The following is a 16,908-nucleotide window of genomic DNA, read 5'->3' as shown; positions in this document are numbered from 1 at the left end:
ACCAACACTGGCACCAACAGCAGCACCGGCACTGACGCTGGCACCGGCCGCTGCACTGGCAGCTGCAGACCCGGGGCTCCACCACCCTGCCACGGGCAGCGCTGCCCCCCGAGCTGGGCCAGTGCAATAGCATTGCTGGCAGGCTTGCGGCGGCCCCCACATGTCACAGACACCCGTGGACAGCCTGGTGGCCCAGCCCCTGTGTTCACACACACCCTCCACGCTGTGTCCCCGGCTCCGCAGCCGGGGCAGGTGGCGCTGCCTTCACCCTGTCCCCCTGGCACCCCGGGGAGCGCTTCCAGCCCCGGAACAGCGGCACCCCGGGCACGGAGCGGGTGCCCTGCGGGTCCGCCCTGTCCCGGACAGGCGGTCACACAGCGCTAGGAACTATCGAGGCAGGATGTGAAGCTGTGAACAGCCCCGGCCTTCTCCTTGCCCACTGCCAAGGCTCTGAGCACGGCTGTGCGCCCCTGGGTGCGTGTGCTGTGGCACGGGCCTAAGGCTGCCATCGGGGTGCCGTCCTTTGGGTGCCGGGGACGGGCTGTCCGTGTGCGTGTGTGCACCCATCCAGCTGTGCGGGTGCTGCGCAGGGGTGAGCCCGCGTGTCGAAGCACGGCGTGCTGCCGCCGCTGCGCACCATTACCGGCCGCTGCCGGTGACCGGTACCGTGCGGCGCTGCTGTGCCCCCTGAGCGCTCACGACCGGAGTCGGTCCTTGCGTCCCTGTGTGCATGCGCCGGTACCCGCTGCGGGCAGCCAGATGTGAGCCCGGGTTCTGCTGCCCGTGCCGGTGAGGGCGCGGGTTCGGGTGCCGGTGCCGGTGAGGGAGGCTGCGGGTGCCTTTGCGGCTCTCCGGGGGTGCAAGCGGCGGTGCAGATACCGGCGCGGAGCTCCTCCCGTGCGCACGGCGGTCACCCTGCTGGGCGGCCAGGCCGAGCGGAGCTGAGCGGTGCCGCTGGGCTGGGCACCGGGGTCCCCGCTCCAGCCCCTCCCGGCCCGCCGGCCCCCGTCGCCCCCGCCCGGTGCCTGCGGTCCGTGCGCAGCCGGTCTCAGCCCCTGCGGCTCCATCCCTCCGGCGCGGCCCCATCTCCGCCCGGCCCCATCCCTGTGAGACCCCGGTGCCGGTCTCGGCGGCAGCGCGGCGCCCGGTGCGGGCCATGGCGGCGGCGGAGGCAGGCGGCGCTGCGGCGGCGGCGGGGGCCCGGCGCGGCCCGGGCGGGGAGCGGAGCTAGGCAGCAGGCGGCCCGGGATGGCCAGGATGAACGTGGCCCTACAGGAGCTTGGACACGCCGTGAGTGCCCGGGGCAGCGGCCCGGCAGGGAGGAGGGCGAGAGGAGGGGGACGGGGGACACCGGCGGGGGGCTCGGCGAGGGGACAGGAGGGGGTCGGGGCGCAGGAGAGCCCCGGGGCTGGAGAACTCAAGCAGCTGCAAGGGCTGCGGGGGCTTCGGGAACCAGAGGGAGGGAGGGAGGGCGGGGGGGACAAGCGGATTACGGGGGGCGGCGAGAGCCTATGGGATGCAGGGGCTGCGTGGTGCCGGGGCTAAGGGAACTCAGCGGCCAGAGGGTCCCTGTGCCCCACGGTGGAGGAAGGAGGACCCCCTCCAAATCCCTGCCTGGGGCTGGACAGAGAACTGGGGTGGTTCATTCAGGCATGACCCCATAAACCCCACTCCACCGAGCACAGTAATGCTGCTCATAGGGTGAATCCCAAGACAGCACCTCTGGAGGGGGCAGAGGGCCCTGTCCCCATGGGTCTCAGCCCTACAGAGGGGGTAGGAGGAGCCCCAGCAATAGGCTCCTGTCTTGAGGATGCCACAGAAGATGCTGGAGAGGGGGTGCTAGCTATTGCCCAGGATGAGGACCACCCAGGAGCAGAAAGGAGCACGTTGAGGAGAGCTGGGGTGGTGGGGGGGCCAGGCTGGCCAAGCTCCTTCAGGATGCTGAGCAATCCTTCCTAATGCCAGCACCTTCCAGGAGCCTGACTCAGCGGGGGCTCCTGCCATCTCCTGCCAATCCCACCCTCCTGCTGCAGCCCTTGGCGATGCCCCCTTCCTATCCCAGCAGTGTGGCAGCGGGCAGAGCTGGGCATGAGGCAGTCTCATTGCTTTCCCCCCTGCCCATCATCCATCGCACCCCAGCTCCTTCCCGACCCATAACAGCAGCCCTGCAGGCTGGGCATTCACTTTAGTCTGCAGCACAGACTGGAGGGTGAGCTGCAACCCACCCAGGTATTAGCTCTGGAGCCTAAGGATAGCTCACAACCAGTGGCATTGCTGATTCTCTTCCACCAAAACCTCCAGCATTTTCTTCTAGCATATCCCCCCCTCCAATGCTACTGGCTCAACTCCACCATCTCCCTCTTGGCTGAGCCCTCAGCAGCCCTCACGGCTGGATTTGTGCAAGCTGCCTGGCAAAGCCAGGAGTAAAGGGGACCCTGCCCTGCTGGCTGGTACACACTGCAGTGCCCCTTCTCCCCTTGCATGCTCTGTCCTGCATCTTGGTCACCCCCGGAGCTATGATGGGGCTGGAAGCACTTCCAGATGTTTCAGACCGGTGCACATCTGCATGGAAAGTTCCAGTCAGGGGAGGAGGGGTGAGACAGCAGCACTAGGAAACCGTTGCTTGGTGACGGGGACCATGTCTCCGTGGCGATGTGTCACCTGTCGGCAGGGCTGATGCCATGGCTGTGCAAAGGGATGCTCCGGTGACGGCCCCCAGGTCCTTCATTAGCAGCTCTCCCCGTGCTCTCCAGGGCCACGCAGGGCTGGGGGCAACCTCTGGGGGAGGCCCAGGCACACTGCGGGGGGTCAGGGGCTGCCTCAGCCCGGCTGTGTACTCACTGAGCAGGCACTGTGCCCTGCCATAAGAGCCAGAGGGTGTGGCAGGGCGGGGAGCAGTCCCCACGCCCCTGCCCCAGCCTGCTCCCTCCCTCAGCAGATGCCCAACTACAAGCGTGCCACGCTGCAGGACGAGGAGGGGCCGGAGCCAACGGGGGATGGCAGCACCTCTCCCGACAGCGTGGAGGTGAGCTGTGCCCCGGCTCCTCCATCCTTCCCATCCCCTCTAGCCCCCATCCTCACCCCAGGGCCTGCCTGCAACCAAGTGGGCACTGGGAGCAGGGTTGGGAGCCAAGCCAGACATGGCTGTCCCCAGGGATGTGCTGGGAGTCAGCCAAAATGCGGCACAGGGCGTGCCTGGTCCTTCCTTGTGGCTTGGGGGCGCTGCCAGCACCCACCACCGGCTCGCCAGGGCTGGTGGGCAGGGATGCCCTGGTCCCCACGTCCTCATGCAGCCCCGCCAGGCACTGGGGAGTGGCGGGAGGGAAGGGGGGCAGTGATGCTCGGCCCCCCACGGTGCGATGGCAGCTCCTGCTCCTCCTGCCTAGGTGGGGTTCCGGAAGGGACCGGGGACGCTGCTGAGCCGCCTGGCCTCGCGCAGCCAGCTGGAGCTGGTGCTCTGCGCCGTTGCCGTCTCCCTGGCCCTGCTGCTCAGCGTCGCCGTCGTCACTCTGACCATTCAGTACCGCAGAGGTAGGGAGACTTGGCAGCTGTGTCCCCACACCCGGGAGGATGAGGAGTGATGGGTCAGCCCAGGGTATCTGCTCCAGGTGCTCTGCCCATCCTGGGGTACAGACAGGGCTTGGCCCCGCTCCGTGCCTCGGTTTCCCCCAGTACACTCGCCCAGCCCCAGGCATGCCTTCCCTGCCAGATCCCTCTCACAGCACGTGCCTGACGGATGCCTGTGTCCGGGTGGCCAGCAAGATCCTGGAGGCCCTGGATACAGAGACGGACCCGTGCCAGGACTTCTACCAGTACTCGTGTGGGGGCTGGATTAAGAGGAACCCGCTGCCCAACGGGCGCTCCAAGTGGAGCACTTTCAACAGCATCTGGGACCAGAACCAGGCCATCATGAAGCATCTCCTAGGTGGGCACCCAGGGGTCGCAGACACTGAGGGGGTGACCCCTGTGTCACTGGGGCTGACCCACAGCCTCCCGCAGAAAACACCACCTTCAACTCCAGCAGCGAGGCAGAGCGGAAGACGCAGCGGTACTACCTGTCCTGCCTCAAGGAGCAGAGGATAGAAGAGCTGGGCTCCCAGCCCCTTATGGAGCTCATCGACAAGGTGGGCACACACCCACACCTGAGCTGAGCTGCCAGGGCTCAGCCCAGCACACCTCCTGCTTAGCTCTTCACGTAACCAGACAGTGAGTAACCTCGGGATGCACCCCATCCCTCCCTGAGGTGCCGGCTCTGTCTGCTGGCAGATTGGGGGATGGAACATCACTGGCTCCTGGAACCAAACCAGCTTCATGGAGGTCCTCAAGAGCGTGTCAGGCACATATCGGGCAACCCCCTTCTTCACAGTGTATGTGGGTGCAGACTCCAAGAGCTCCAACAGCAACATCATCCAGGTTGGCACCTTGGCTCCCAGGGGTGGCAGACACCAGGGGACACCAGAATGTCTATGCTACCCCTCTCTCCCCACAGGTGGACCAGTCAGGGCTCTTCCTCCCATCCCGGGATTACTATCTGAACAAGACTGCCAACGAGAGGGTGAGGCTGGCTGCTGGGCATGCTGCCAACAGCAATCAGGGCAAACCCATGGCACCGCGGTGCCAGCAGCACTGGGACACACCTGGCATCTCCATCCTGCCTGTTGGGTGCCCACCCCAGGGAGATGGGATGAGCTGTGCTTGGCACTGAGGCAGGGCTTGGGGTTCCACAGGTTCTGGCAGCGTACCTGGACTACATGGTGGAGCTGGGCACACTGCTGGGGGGCACCCCAGAGCCCACCCGCCTCCAGATGCAGCAGGTGCTGGACTTTGAAACCCAGCTAGCCAACATCACCGTGCCCCAGGCTGAGCGGCGGGACGACGAGAAGATCTACCACAAGATGAGCATCGCAGAGCTGCAGGTGGGCATGGCCCAGAGCAGCCTGGGGAGACCCTTCTGGGACACATGGGGACTTGTCCAGAGGGCACCAAGAGGTCTGTGACCATTGCTGTCCTGACTCTGGGACACCTTGGGCAGCCACATTTGCTATGGGACATGCACTGGATGTCCATCCCCCTAGTTGTTACTATTTGGGGGAAGCTGCCACCTCATATTGTGGGGTCCAGGGGTCCCCTGCTTGTTCTGCAGCATTAAGAGCATTAACGGTACAGAGAAGGATCTGGAATGGTGAGGGACTTTGGGTCCTTCCCAGAAAACACAGTTCCTGCCCCAGGAATTGAGCATGCTGAGCAGGATGCAGCATAGCCCTGGTGCCACATTCCTGTGTCCCCTCCAGGTGCTGGCCCCTGCCATTGACTGGCTGGATTACCTTTCCTACGCCCTGGCCCCCCTGGAGCTGGCAGACACAGAGCCTGTGGTGGTGTATGGGGACACCTACCTTCAGCAGGTCTCTGAGCTCATCAATGACACCGACAGGAGGTGAGGCTCCTTCATATCCCTGGCTGTGGCCCCCATGGCAGGGACACATTTTGGGCTCATCAGTGTCTTGAAGTCACAAACTGTGGTGAGCTGCAGCATCTCTCCGCCCCTGCAGCATCCTGAACAACTACCTGATCTGGAACCTGGTGCAGAAGACAGCCTCCAGCCTGGACCAGCGCTTCGAGACAGCCCAGGAGAGGCTGCTGGAGACACTCTATGGCACCAGGAAGGTAACGGAGGGCCCTGGGGTCAGGCCCCTCCACACTCAGCCTGGAAGCAGCCAGGACCTCCTCTGTCCTTCAGATGCCCTTGGCATGCTAAGACCTGGATGCTTCAGCAGGAACCCACAATTATCTTTTGGGATGGGGGTTTTGCTGCTGCCTATCTCCCCTCTGATGAGGCAGAGCCAGGCTGAGTGAAGGCAGGGGAGCAGAGGAGTGGGCTGAGGGTTTCACTGACCTTCATCTCTCTCCCACAGTCCTGCACACCCCGCTGGCAAACCTGCATCTCCAACACGGATGACACACTGGGCTTTGCACTGGGCTCTCTCTTTGTCAAAGCCACCTTTGACCGGGACAGCAAGGCCATCGTGAGAATACTTCTGTCCTCATCCCCTCCCTCCCCATCACCATCCACAGGAATCCCAATTCCACCCAAGCCCAGGGCTGGAAGGCAGGGAGCTGGAAAATGAGATCCCTTGCCCTGGGGAGGTTGTACCCTGTCCACCCTGTCCCCACTGAGGCATTGTGGGGGTAGGGGGCCCTCATTCCCTCCCTTCCCCAGGCTGAGGAGATGATCAGCGAGATCCGTGCAGCCTTCGAGGTATCCCTGGACCAGCTGGACTGGATGGACGAGAAGACCAGGCAGGCTGCAAAGGAGAAGGTGACCCTAGGGAGGGAAGTGGATGGGAAACCCTACCCTATCCGTACAAGCTCCCCAGTCTCACTGCTGGGGCCTCTCCCCATGCAGGCGGATGCCATCTACGACATGATTGGCTTCCCTGACTTCATTCTGGACAACAAGGAGCTGGACGATGTCTATGATGGGGTAGGGGGCACCTGGCTTGGGGGGGAGAATCTTGGTCATGCCAAACTTGGGGGGGGGGGGCCATTGTTGAGCAATGTCCCCATTTGGGACATTGTGCAAAGCCACCCAAGCACTGAGCTCATCCTGGCCAGGGTGTGGGAAACCACCCCAGTGGACCTGTCCTCATCCCTCCTCTTCCTCACCAGTACGAGGTCTCTGAGGACTCCTTCTTCCAGAACATGCTCAACTTCTACAACTTCTCTGCCAAAGTGATGGCTGACCAGCTCCGGAAACCCCCCAACCGCGACCAGTAAGGGGTGGGCTTGGGGGGAAGGAGGGGAGGATGGGACCCTGGGTGCCTGGATGGTGCTGTTCAGTGGGGAGGAGGTCACCCTCGTGGGGCAGCACAGCACAGTAGGTCACCTGTGGTAGCACAGGTCACCTGTGGTAGCTGTAGCTTATCCCCAGCAAGGTCCTTGGTAACAGGATGGGGGCAAAAGTGTCAGCCTTGGGCAGGTCCCTGTGGTGGGCAGTGGCACAGGAGGGGGCTGGGGTGACAGGGACACACCCCTGCCTGTGCCCTGTCCCACCTCCCTGCCCAGGTGGAGCATGACCCCACAGACTGTCAATGCCTATTACCTGCCCACCAAGAACGGGATCGTCTTTCCTGCTGGGATCCTCCAGGCTCCCTTCTACGCCCGCAACCACCCCAAGTGAGTCTGGCATGGGGGGCACCTCCTGGAGCCAGGGGTTGGATCAGGGCCAGCATGCCACAGCATCCCCCCACAGTGACAAATAAAAGCCCTGAAGGGCTTGAGTGTCTCTCAAGGCTTAACATGATGCAGTCAAGACAGCCTGAGTTCCCTTAGGGCCACCAGTGTCTCCAGCAGGAGTGATCCCCAGCTGGGTCCCAGCTGGAGCAGAGTGTCACTGGGTGCCCAGAGATGGGGTGGGTTGCAATGGCTTCACTAACACATCCTGTACTTACCTGGTTCTTTCCATGGCCCCACAGAGCCCTTAATTTTGGTGGCATCGGCGTGGTGATGGGGCACGAGCTGACCCATGCATTTGATGACCAAGGTGAGAGCCCACAGGCAGCACTGGCCCTGACCCCTGTCACCTTCCTGTCCCCCCCCAGCCCCTGCCCCTGGCATGGGGAACAGGTGCCCTGGGAGCACAGGGGTCCCGCTTTGCCATCCATTGCATCATGTGTGCTCGTGCCCCCCTGGCCACCCCCTTCTATCGTCCTGTCTCCCCAGGTGGCACCTGCTGATACCTTCCCCCGGCTTCTCTGTGCAGCTTTCGCTTCATCCGCTTGGTGAGGACACAGTGTCTGCAGCCCCAGCCCCCTCCTCATCCTCCTCCCTCCTGGGCGTGGGATGGGTCCCTCTCGCATCCACTCTGCTTTGCACCTTCACCACAGCCCCGGAGCCGATATGGGGTCAATGAGGGAATTTGGGATTATGGATCTGGGCTGGGTTAGTGAGAACGCACTGGGGGATGCCTGTGGACCCAAGTGCATGGCTGAGCCCCAGGCAGAGCCTGCCCACAGCAGGGGCTGGGGGATACCTTCCCCCTGGGCATGGGCCCAAGGTGCCAGGTCCCCCTGGCATCCCCCGGTGCCCACTCCCCCACCATGCCCCATTCTGCTTCGGGACTCCTGCAACAGAGGGGCTGCAGTGGGACGGCTTCCCCCGGTCCCACCCCAACCCACGGCTCGGTCCTGCAGGACGGGAATATGACAAAGAGGGAAACCTGCGGCCGTGGTGGCAGAACTCCTCCCTGGAGGCCTTCAAGAACCGGACGGCGTGCATGACGGAGCAGTACGGCCGCTACACCGTCCACAGCGAGAAGGTGAACGGGCGGCAGACCCTGGGCGAGAACATCGCCGACAACGGCGGGCTCAAGGCAGCCTACAACGTGAGTGCCGCCATCCGGAGGGGACACGAACCCCCGTACCTGTCTGTCCCTTCCCGGAGCTTCAGGCCAGCTCTCCCGCAGGCTTACAAGTCCTGGCTGCAGAAGAACGGGGAGGAGAAGCGCCTGCCCGCCCTGGGGCTCACCAACCACCAGCTCTTCTTCGTGGGCTTTGCGCAGGTAGGGCGGAGCAGGATAATGGGCTTCCCGTGCCTCCCGGGCTGCTCGGAGCCACCCCGCAGCTCCCCATCCCGCACCGGGGGTGCTCGGTGCCCATCCCTGAGGCTGCTCCCGCTCCGCCAGGTGTGGTGCTCCGTCCGGACGCCCGAGAGCTCCCACGAAGGGCTGGTGACCGACCCGCACAGCCCCGACAAGTACCGTGTCATCGGCACCCTCAGCAACTCCCGGGACTTTGTGGAACACTTCGGCTGCCCCCTGGGCTCCCCCATGAACCCCGGCAAGCACTGTGAGGTGTGGTAGGGACGGGGAGGGTGCCGGGGGCAGAGGGACGATACTCTGCTGTGCTCCCCCTCCCCAGACCTCAGTAGCTGCCGGAGCTGGCCACGGGCAGAGCGCAGTGCCCCTCCTGTGCTCACACCGCACACCCCCCTCCGCACCCTCCCCGGCACACACGGCCCCGCACCAGGCACCCACCGCAGCCCCATCCACGGCTTGGGGCTGGACACGGCCGGCAGAGAGGCTGTGGCACCCCCAAAACGCAGTTCTGCCCCCCAGCCTTGATGTGCTTGAGTCGGGCACAGCTCAGTGGCCCCTGCGCTGCGTCCCCCCCTCAGGCGGGCAGGTCAAAGGGGTCCCGGGGAAAGCATTAGAGCCACGATCCCCCTGCTCCTGCCCCCCAGCCTGCCGGAGATGGAGGCTGGGGGCCACCCGGCTCCGCGCTTCCCTTGTCCCCTCCCAGTCCAGCTTGGCTTCCCCATCCACCTCTGCTGGGACCAGCGGGCGGCAGCGGGGACTCTGGTGCCTTCAGCTGTGGGTGGCTGTCGCCGAGTTTATTTAACGATTAAAAGCAGTTTCCACTTACTCCAGCAGCTCCGGGTCGTTGGCGGTGCCGGGACGGGGGGAGAGGGGGATCCGGGCCGCTGTGGGGGGCGGCTGCAGGGCTGGACACGCGTGGGCGGTGAGACACGCCGAGGGAGGGGAGCGGGGGCGGCGTGTCTGGGGGGACATTCCCCGAGTGAGGGAAGCGAGGACTGGGGAGAACACAGCAACGCTGGTGGGGACGAGTCAGAGCCATGAGAGTTCCCTGCCTGCCCCGAGCCTCCACTCCGAGCTCCCGGAGCCCGGCCCGGCCGGTCCCGCCCCGCACAGCGCGGCCCCAGCCACATGCCGGGGTGTCCCGAGCTCCCGGTACCGGTACCCCGCGGGACGCCTCGGCTGCGGACAGAGGCGCTCGCAAAGGCTGCTGGGAGTTGTGGTTCTGCCTGCGGACGACGCAGAGTACGACAGGAGCTGTAGTTCAGAGTGAGGAATGCTGGGAGAGGCAGTTCGGTCACGGCAGGGCCGCCGCCTCACCGCGAGGGCTGGACTACATTTCCCAGCAGGAAGCGCGGTAGGGCCAGGGTCCGGGCCTCGGGCGCCTCGGGGGTACGGGGGCATCGGGGGCGGCGGGGCCGGCCCGGGACCGAGCCGGGGGCTGGGCCGGGACAGATCGGGCCGGGGGCCGGACCCGGGTGGGAGCCTGGGCCAGGCCCAGGGCTGGGTCACGGGCGCTGGGCCTCGGCCCGATCCCGGATGTGGGACTGGGCCCCGGTTGGGCCCAGGATGCAGGGCCGAGCCGAGTACCGGGCACCTGTGGGTGCTGGGGGTGAACTGCCCGCGCTGGGACCGTGGGCAGGCTTGGCTCTGGGGCGGCAGAGCATGGGGACAGGGGCGGAGGAGCATCTCCGCCTTGGGGTCGGGGACGACAAGACAAAGCACTGCCTTGGGGACAGGGATCCAGGGATGTTGTCTTCAGAACAGGGGCAGTGGGATGTCCCTGTCTTGGGTGACACAGCCCCATTCCCCAGACTTGTTCACCTTGCAGGCGTTGTCACCCAAGCCTGGCACCATGGACAAACACATCACTCCAGGGGAGCTGCTGTGTCTGGGCTCCAGCCTCGCCTTCTCTGGCCTCTTCTACTACCTGTACAGGAGGAAATCTAGAGTCGTGGCACGCATACAGGTAGCCCTGTCTCTTAGATGCTCTTTCCCAACTACTGTCCCTTTCCCGACTGCCCTCCATGCTTTGATTTAGGTGCACACACTCATGCCTGCAGCCTGCTCCATCCTCTGGTGACCTCATGACATGCAGATCTGAGCAGGCTGCAGGCCAGAGGTCTCCACACCACCATTCTTGGCCTGCTCACTGCCCTGTCCCTGCCCACGCTCACACTCAGTCCATGCTCTTCCAGGAGGCCCCAAAGCTCCAGGTCGATGACAATTTGCCAGCCCTGGTGTCTGCAGCTGAGGGGCGGTGCCTGCCTTATGTTGCCCTGGAAGGTAAGGACACTCTGTGGCCCTGCACGAGGGACAAGGGCCAGGATCTCCTCTTTCGGCTGTGACACATCCCTTGTCCTTAGGCATAGTGCTGCCAGCCCAGGCTGCACTGACCAGCCACTACCATGAGGGGCTGCTGGGCGTGATCCAGAAACTGCAGCTGAAGGAGCATCGGCTGATCTGGAACAGCTTGGCCCGGAGCTGGTGAGTGATGGGAAGGGGCTGCAGGAGGGGGCTTGCAGCAGCAAGTCCCGACCCCATCATCTGGGGCCACAAGGCAGAAAATAACTTAGTTAAAGACTTTAGCCCGATGCTTAGCTCAGCACCAAGAGCTCAGAGCTTCTCTGTGTGTGGCCAGCAGGAGCAGGGCAGTGATCATCCCTGGTACTCAGCACTGGTGAGGCCACACCTCGAGTCCTGGGTCCAGTTCACTCAACTCAGGAAGGCCATTGAGCTGCTGGAGCAGGTCCAGAGAAGGGCAGCAGGGCGGTGAAGGGCTGGAGCACATGTCTGATGAGGAGCAGCTGAGGGAGCTGGGAATCTTTAGCCTGGAGGAAACTCTGGGGTTGCCTTATTGCTCTCTCCAGCGCCCTGAAAGGAGGCTGTAGCCAGGTGGGGATCAGCCTCTTCTCCCAGGCAACCAATGACAGACAAGGCAAGAGGAAATGGCCTCAAGCTGTGCCAGGGGAAGTTTTGGTTAGAGATTAGGAAGAACTTTACATGGAGGATGATTAGACATTGGAATGAGCTGTCCAGGGAGCAGAAGGTTTCACCACCAGGGAGGCGGTGGAGTTGACATCCTTGGAGGTGTTTAAGGAAAGACTGGACATGGCATTTAGTGCCATGCTCTAGCTGACAGGCTGATATTCAGTCATGGGTTGAAGATGATGATCTCAGAGGTCAGCCTGACTGATGCTGTGATTCTCCACACCCCAACCCTCCGTGCTTGCAGGAGTGAGAGCGAGCGGGTGCTCTCGGAGCAGATCTACACCGTCCCCTTCCTGCTGGCCTCGCCGGGCCCTGAGGCAGCCACGCAGGTGAGTGTGGACAGCCCGCTGCAAGCCGTGTGCCTGCCCCTGGAAATGGTGTACGAGCGGTTCCAGCAGCCGTCCCACGGCTTCCGCGACCTGCTGGGCCAGTACCTGATCGGGGAGAAGCCCAAGGGCATCCTGGAGACGGAGGAGATGCTGCGGGTGGGGGCCGGGCTGACGGGCATCGGGGAGCTGTCCCTGCAGCCCGACGGCTCCCTGCACCTGCAGCCGCCGGCCCAGGGAGGCGAGTTTTTCCTGTGCCTGGGGGACTGGCAGACGGTGCTGGCGGAGCTGGAGTCGGCCAGCGGGCTCTGGAAGGGGGCAGCGCTGCTGTGCGCGGCCGCGGGGCTGGCCGTGCTCCTGCACGCCCTGTGCCGCGCCTACCGCCGCTCCCGGCCCGGGCAGCAGCCGGAGGAGGACAAGGAGCTGGATGGGGAGGAGGGCGGTGACCGGGCGCCCGAGGACTCGTGCGTGGTGTGCCTGTCGCGGCCCCGCGAGTGCGTCCTGCTGGGCTGCGGCCACATCTGCTGCTGCTTCCGCTGCTTCCAAGCCCTGCCCACCCGCCTCTGCCCCATCTGCAGGGGACCCATTGACCGCGTGGTGCCCCTCTACCAGGCCTGAGAGCACCTGGGGGTGCCCAGGGAGGGGCAGCGTGAACTGGGCCAAGCCTGGAGCCTGCAGAAATCCCAGCTGTCTCCTCGTGTGCAGCTGTGCAATTCCTTTTGGGAGGGAGGGGTCTTGGTGTGCCCTTCAATCTGTTTTGGGGAGGAGGGAAATGACAGCCTCCTCATCCTCCCTTTGTCTGCCAGAAGGACCCCCCTAAACGTGAAGGCTTGGGGAAAATCTACATAATGCCTAAGCTGAGGAGCTGAGACCCCAACCCTACACTGGGGCACTACTTTGGCTGCCAGCTATTGGACTTGTGTCTCTTTCTGAGCCATGACCTCCCAAAAGCCATGCAGGACTTCTCCCTTGTGGTTTTTTCCCAGTGTGTGGATTTATGGGGATGATTATTAGGGCAAGACCAGGGCTGCTGGGGCACAGCAGGCACAGTGGAGTGGCAGAGACCCAAACCCCCCTGACCCACTGCAGTGTTATACCTTGGTGCCACTTTTGTCCTGCCACCCCAATCCATGTGCCTGCAGCCACTGCCCAGATGACACTGGGGACACTCAGGGGCTGGCAGTGATGAGTCCCTTTGCCAGCTGCTCTGTCACCAAGATGGGAGCTGTGTCCCTCTGTCACTCTCTACAGGGAGCACAGCTTTAGGGTGCCACAGAGCCTGCCCTCGTGTCCAGCCCCGCTGCACCCGGCTTTCCTGCTGACCTTGGGGACAGGACTGGGCGTGGGAATGGCTTGCAGTGGTGTGTGAGTGATAAAGCCAAGGAGCTGAGCTTGGCCTCACCTCTTCCTTTGCGCCGTTCAGCTGGGGGCTGGGTGGGTGCTGGGAGCCAAGGCTGTCCCCTTGCAGGGGTGGGCACCACTGCCTCCCCTCCTTCCTCATCCAGGGAGCTGGCCCAGGTTTACAATGGAGCCCAGGTTCATCTCCTCCAGATGCAGCCCTGGGTGGGGGGTGGCAGGACACACAGGACCGTTGCCAAGGTGATTGTGCTCCTCGGGTCTCCATGGCAACTGCTCCCCTGGACTGCTCCCCATCACTGCCTGGCTGCAGTTGCCCAGGCAACCCACGGGCTCTCCTGGCTCCTGCAGCTTTGGGGCACCCAGGGTTTGGGGGTGGGGGACAGTGCTGGCAGGCCACTGTCAGCCAGGCAGCAGCATTGGGATTGGAGGGGGATGATGTGCCCCCTCCCCAGGGCAGTGGCCACAATTGCAGCTGGGCCGGGAGCTTGCTTGGGGCAAAGGTACCTTGGCAGGGCTGCCCCCAGGCAGACAGGAGGTCCCAGAGGACCCAATAGGGCCTCCTGGGACCCACATGCATTCTTGGGGTGGGGATGTGTGGGGGAGTTCTCTCCCCCCACCCCGCCTTTTCCTCAGCCCAGCCTTTTCCCTGGGCTGCAGAGTGAGCAGTGGGGCCCAGATTCCCCCTCTCACCCCCCCAGCATCGGGCATCCCCCCCGCAGCAGGAGGGATTTCGGGAAGGAGATAAATACCAGATGGGAGAGGGCCGGGCTGCCAGGAACACACTCCCTGCATGCCAAGAGCTGCTGGCGCGAGTGGGCGCGTGGGCCGGGGAGGGCGGGGGTGCCCCTGCTCCCCAAGACTGCTCACCTCGTTCCCCAGGGCCCAGCAGCCAGACTAGGACAGGACAATAGAGAGGGGTCTGCACCCCCCCACTCCCCTTTGCCCCCAAAGGTGCCCAGGGCAGGGAACACATCCCTTGTGGAGGGAGGCTGCCACCCCTGGTGCTGGGGCACAGCCTGACTCTAGCCCCACGTGGGTCTCTGCCACTCCAGCAGTGGCCTGGCTGCAGCCCCAGCTGCCAGTCCTGCCTGGCATGGCTCTGGGCAGCAGCATGACTCACCCCCTCAGCTCACCACCAGCCAGAGATTGCTGTGCCAGATCCATGGCACGGGCTGGCACAGGGGTAGCACAGGGGTAGCACAGGGGCTGCCCGGCCGTGCTGCAGTGCCCACATCCCCAGACAAACCTGCTGTGTGCCCCTCATGGGTATTTGCCCAGGAGCAGGACAGTGGGGAGCTCACAGTGCCTGGGCTGAGCACTGCCCAGCCTCCCTCTGTGTCATACAGGCCACGCATCCTGACAGCTGCCTCCTCACAGCCACAGGGTGCCCCTGTGTGCCAGCCCATGCCCATGGCCTCCACCCGCTCCCCCCAGGGCTGCCAGCCCGCTCTGCCTGCCTCCCTGTCTGTTGTCATGGTGACCAGATATGTGGTGACAGGCGAGGATGGAGCCTCACACCCCAGCAGGGCTGTTTGCCCAGAAGGGTTGGCTCCCCCCCCTTCCTGCTCTTCCCTGTCACCCCCGGGCCTCGGCAGGGGACCCTCGTGGAGCCCCTGCCCCAGGCACTGTGCTGGAGGGGCTCCATCTGCTCAGATGCCAGGATCGCAGCTGTGTCCCAGGCAGCTCATGTGGGGAATGGGGACAGCGCCATCCTCCTTCCACCTGCCCTGACAGGGCATCTCCCAGGCTGTGCACAGACAGACAAACTCATCTCAGTAATGACAACCTGTCTTTCTTCCCAGGGGGAGGCACTGTCCCTGCAGGGACAGCCTGATCTTCCCCCAGCAGCAGCTGCAGGAACAGCAGAAGATGAGGAGCACGCCACTCCTGCACACTTGCCCTGGGCTCACCCACAGGACAGCTGCCAAGCAGGACACCTGTCCCCCAACATCCCTGCCCTGTAGTGACAGTTTTCACCACAACCATTGTCCCACAAGGTCATCCCCAGTGCCTGTACCCAGCCCAGTGTGTGTCTCTGCTCCCCCAAAACACCTGGACTGTGGCACAGGCAGCACACAGAGTGGCATCCCCATCTGGGCTGTGGCTACTGAGAACCAGCAGCAGCAGCCAGGGACGTGCACATCCCCAGCCTTACCAGTGACATAGTCCCTGAGTCCCTGTGCTGGGATGGGGACTCAGGGAGAGCATCAGTGCCAACAGCAGGCGCTCAGTGAGGCCCCCAGTGGCTGCCACTGCTGTGAAACAGAAGTGCCATTTCACGTTTCTTGGCAGGGCTGGAAGCAACACAGATGGAGGCACCCGCGCTGGCCTCCTGGCATGCCTTGGCAGCCCCCAGCTCTGTGGCACCAGCCCCAGGTGATAGCACTACCTCCAGACGTGCAGCAGGGAAAGCCCTGGGTCCTGTGGCTGATGCTTCCTGCCTCCTTTCAGCTCCCTGACATCCAGTCACTGCCTGCCAGGACACTGACCCCATTCCTGCCAGGCCTTGGACGGGATGGGAGGGCCTGGTGGTTCCCAGCTCCAGCTGCCCAGGGTCCCTCCAGAGCATGGGCAGGAGGTGCTCCACCACAGGCCACTTGCACACACACAGGGTGATTTTCCGCCATAAAACCACTTTAACCATCAGTGACTGCAGGAAAAGCTCTCACCTCCATCACAGCACTTGGACTAGGCACCCACAGGGGTGTAGGGCTCAGGGGCAGTATCCAGGTGTGGAGCTAGGGCATGGCAGGGACTGGTGAGCTCCCAGAGCATGGGCCAAGTGTGGGCAATGCAACACAACCTCTACTGCCAGCCCCAGTGCAGCTGGAAGCCTGATGCTGTGCCTCCTACCCAGCTCCACATCCAACCGGGGGGGCATGGCTGGCCTCCAGCCCTTGCATCATCCCCAAGGTGTCCCAGCCCAGGTTTAAGGAGCCAGGGCAGGAAGAACACCCTGCTTCCCACTCCCACAGCCTCTTCTTTCCGGTGGAGTTGTCTTTGTGTTGGACAAAAGGCTGCAAAGGAAGCAAGAAAGGAGATTACGTGGCTGCTAAAAGACGGATAAGGAAGGTGGGATGAGAGCCAGGGGAAGGAGAGTACTCGTCTGGCTCACCAGGGGGGATGCAACATGCAATGGCAGGGGATGAGGGGGGTCTCTTATGCACCCCATTGCCTGCCCACTCACATCCAGGTCCTGGATACCTTCCCCTGCTGTTCAGGGATGAGTGACAAGCAGCACCCTTGGGGAACCAGAGACTAGAGCTGTCCCAAGGAGATGCAGAGCCCAGAGCCACAGCATTGCCCTGTCCCACCCACAGCCCAGCTGTGCTGGCACAAATCCAGCCCTCCTCCTGCCTGGGATGGGCAGACAGTCCTTCCCACACCCCAAATCCCAGGCACCGTCACAGAGCTCCACCCCACAGCCAAGTCAAGTAGCTCCCGCAGGTGTGAGGCACTGTGGAGATACAGGTGTGGGGTATGTGGGGCTATTCCCAGGGTGACCCCTTTCCAGCCTCTCCCCAGCAGCCTGCCAGGCTGGGAGCCCTCCTGGAGCGCTGCACCGGTGCCACTCACATCCCACACAGCCCATCTGCTCCTCTCCTCGCTCAGCCCCGGCCCCGCGCGTGCCACGCTCTGCCT

At 63.8% G+C, this 16,908-nt stretch overlaps 2 protein-coding genes across 5 annotated transcripts; both read left to right on the top strand.

Annotated features, from left to right (window-relative positions):
* The first annotated feature begins 936 nt into the window (after positions 1–936).
* ECE2 (endothelin converting enzyme 2) lies at positions 937–9,418 on the top strand. 3 transcript variants are annotated; one of them, XM_026792100.2, is made up of 19 exons: positions 937–1,290; positions 2,939–3,025; positions 3,387–3,531; positions 3,710–3,925; positions 4,000–4,124; positions 4,267–4,413; positions 4,490–4,555; positions 4,728–4,916; positions 5,292–5,434; positions 5,550–5,664; positions 5,913–6,023; positions 6,218–6,316; positions 6,404–6,481; positions 6,667–6,770; positions 7,063–7,173; positions 7,473–7,540; positions 8,190–8,380; positions 8,462–8,557; positions 8,681–9,418. In XM_026792100.2, the coding sequence occupies exons 1-19, from the start codon at positions 1,249–1,251 to the stop codon at positions 8,855–8,857; spliced, it is 2,310 nt and encodes a 769-aa protein (XP_026647901.2). In that variant the 5' UTR covers positions 937–1,248; the 3' UTR covers positions 8,858–9,418. The 3 variants fall into 3 exon arrangements, with proteins under 3 accessions (XP_026647901.2, XP_074403418.1, XP_074403419.1); XM_074547317.1 differs by having other exon boundaries at positions 1,103–1,290; positions 2,936–3,025; XM_074547318.1 differs by lacking the exons at positions 8,462–8,557; positions 8,681–9,418 and adding an exon at positions 7,720–7,778 and having other exon boundaries at positions 1,103–1,290; positions 2,936–3,025; positions 8,190–8,331.
* Positions 9,419–9,568: 150 nt separating this feature from the next.
* On the top strand, positions 9,569–14,955 carry LOC102063941 (mitochondrial ubiquitin ligase activator of nfkb 1-A). Of its 2 annotated transcripts, none has more exons than XM_074547321.1 (5): positions 9,569–9,947; positions 10,437–10,559; positions 10,789–10,876; positions 10,957–11,077; positions 11,826–14,955. In XM_074547321.1, the coding sequence occupies exons 1-5, from the start codon at positions 9,867–9,869 to the stop codon at positions 12,523–12,525; spliced, it is 1,113 nt and encodes a 370-aa protein (XP_074403422.1). In that variant the 5' UTR covers positions 9,569–9,866; the 3' UTR covers positions 12,526–14,955. The 2 variants fall into 2 exon arrangements, with proteins under 2 accessions (XP_074403422.1, XP_005484910.2); XM_005484853.4 differs by having other exon boundaries at positions 9,570–9,947; positions 10,422–10,559.
* Positions 14,956–16,908: the final 1,953 nt, after the last annotated feature.

This window comes from Zonotrichia albicollis, chromosome 9 (assembly GCF_047830755.1).
Source record: "Zonotrichia albicollis isolate bZonAlb1 chromosome 9, bZonAlb1.hap1, whole genome shotgun sequence".
NCBI lineage: Eukaryota > Metazoa > Chordata > Aves > Passeriformes > Passerellidae > Zonotrichia > Zonotrichia albicollis.
This window is presented reverse-complemented; position numbering and strand designations above follow the sequence as displayed.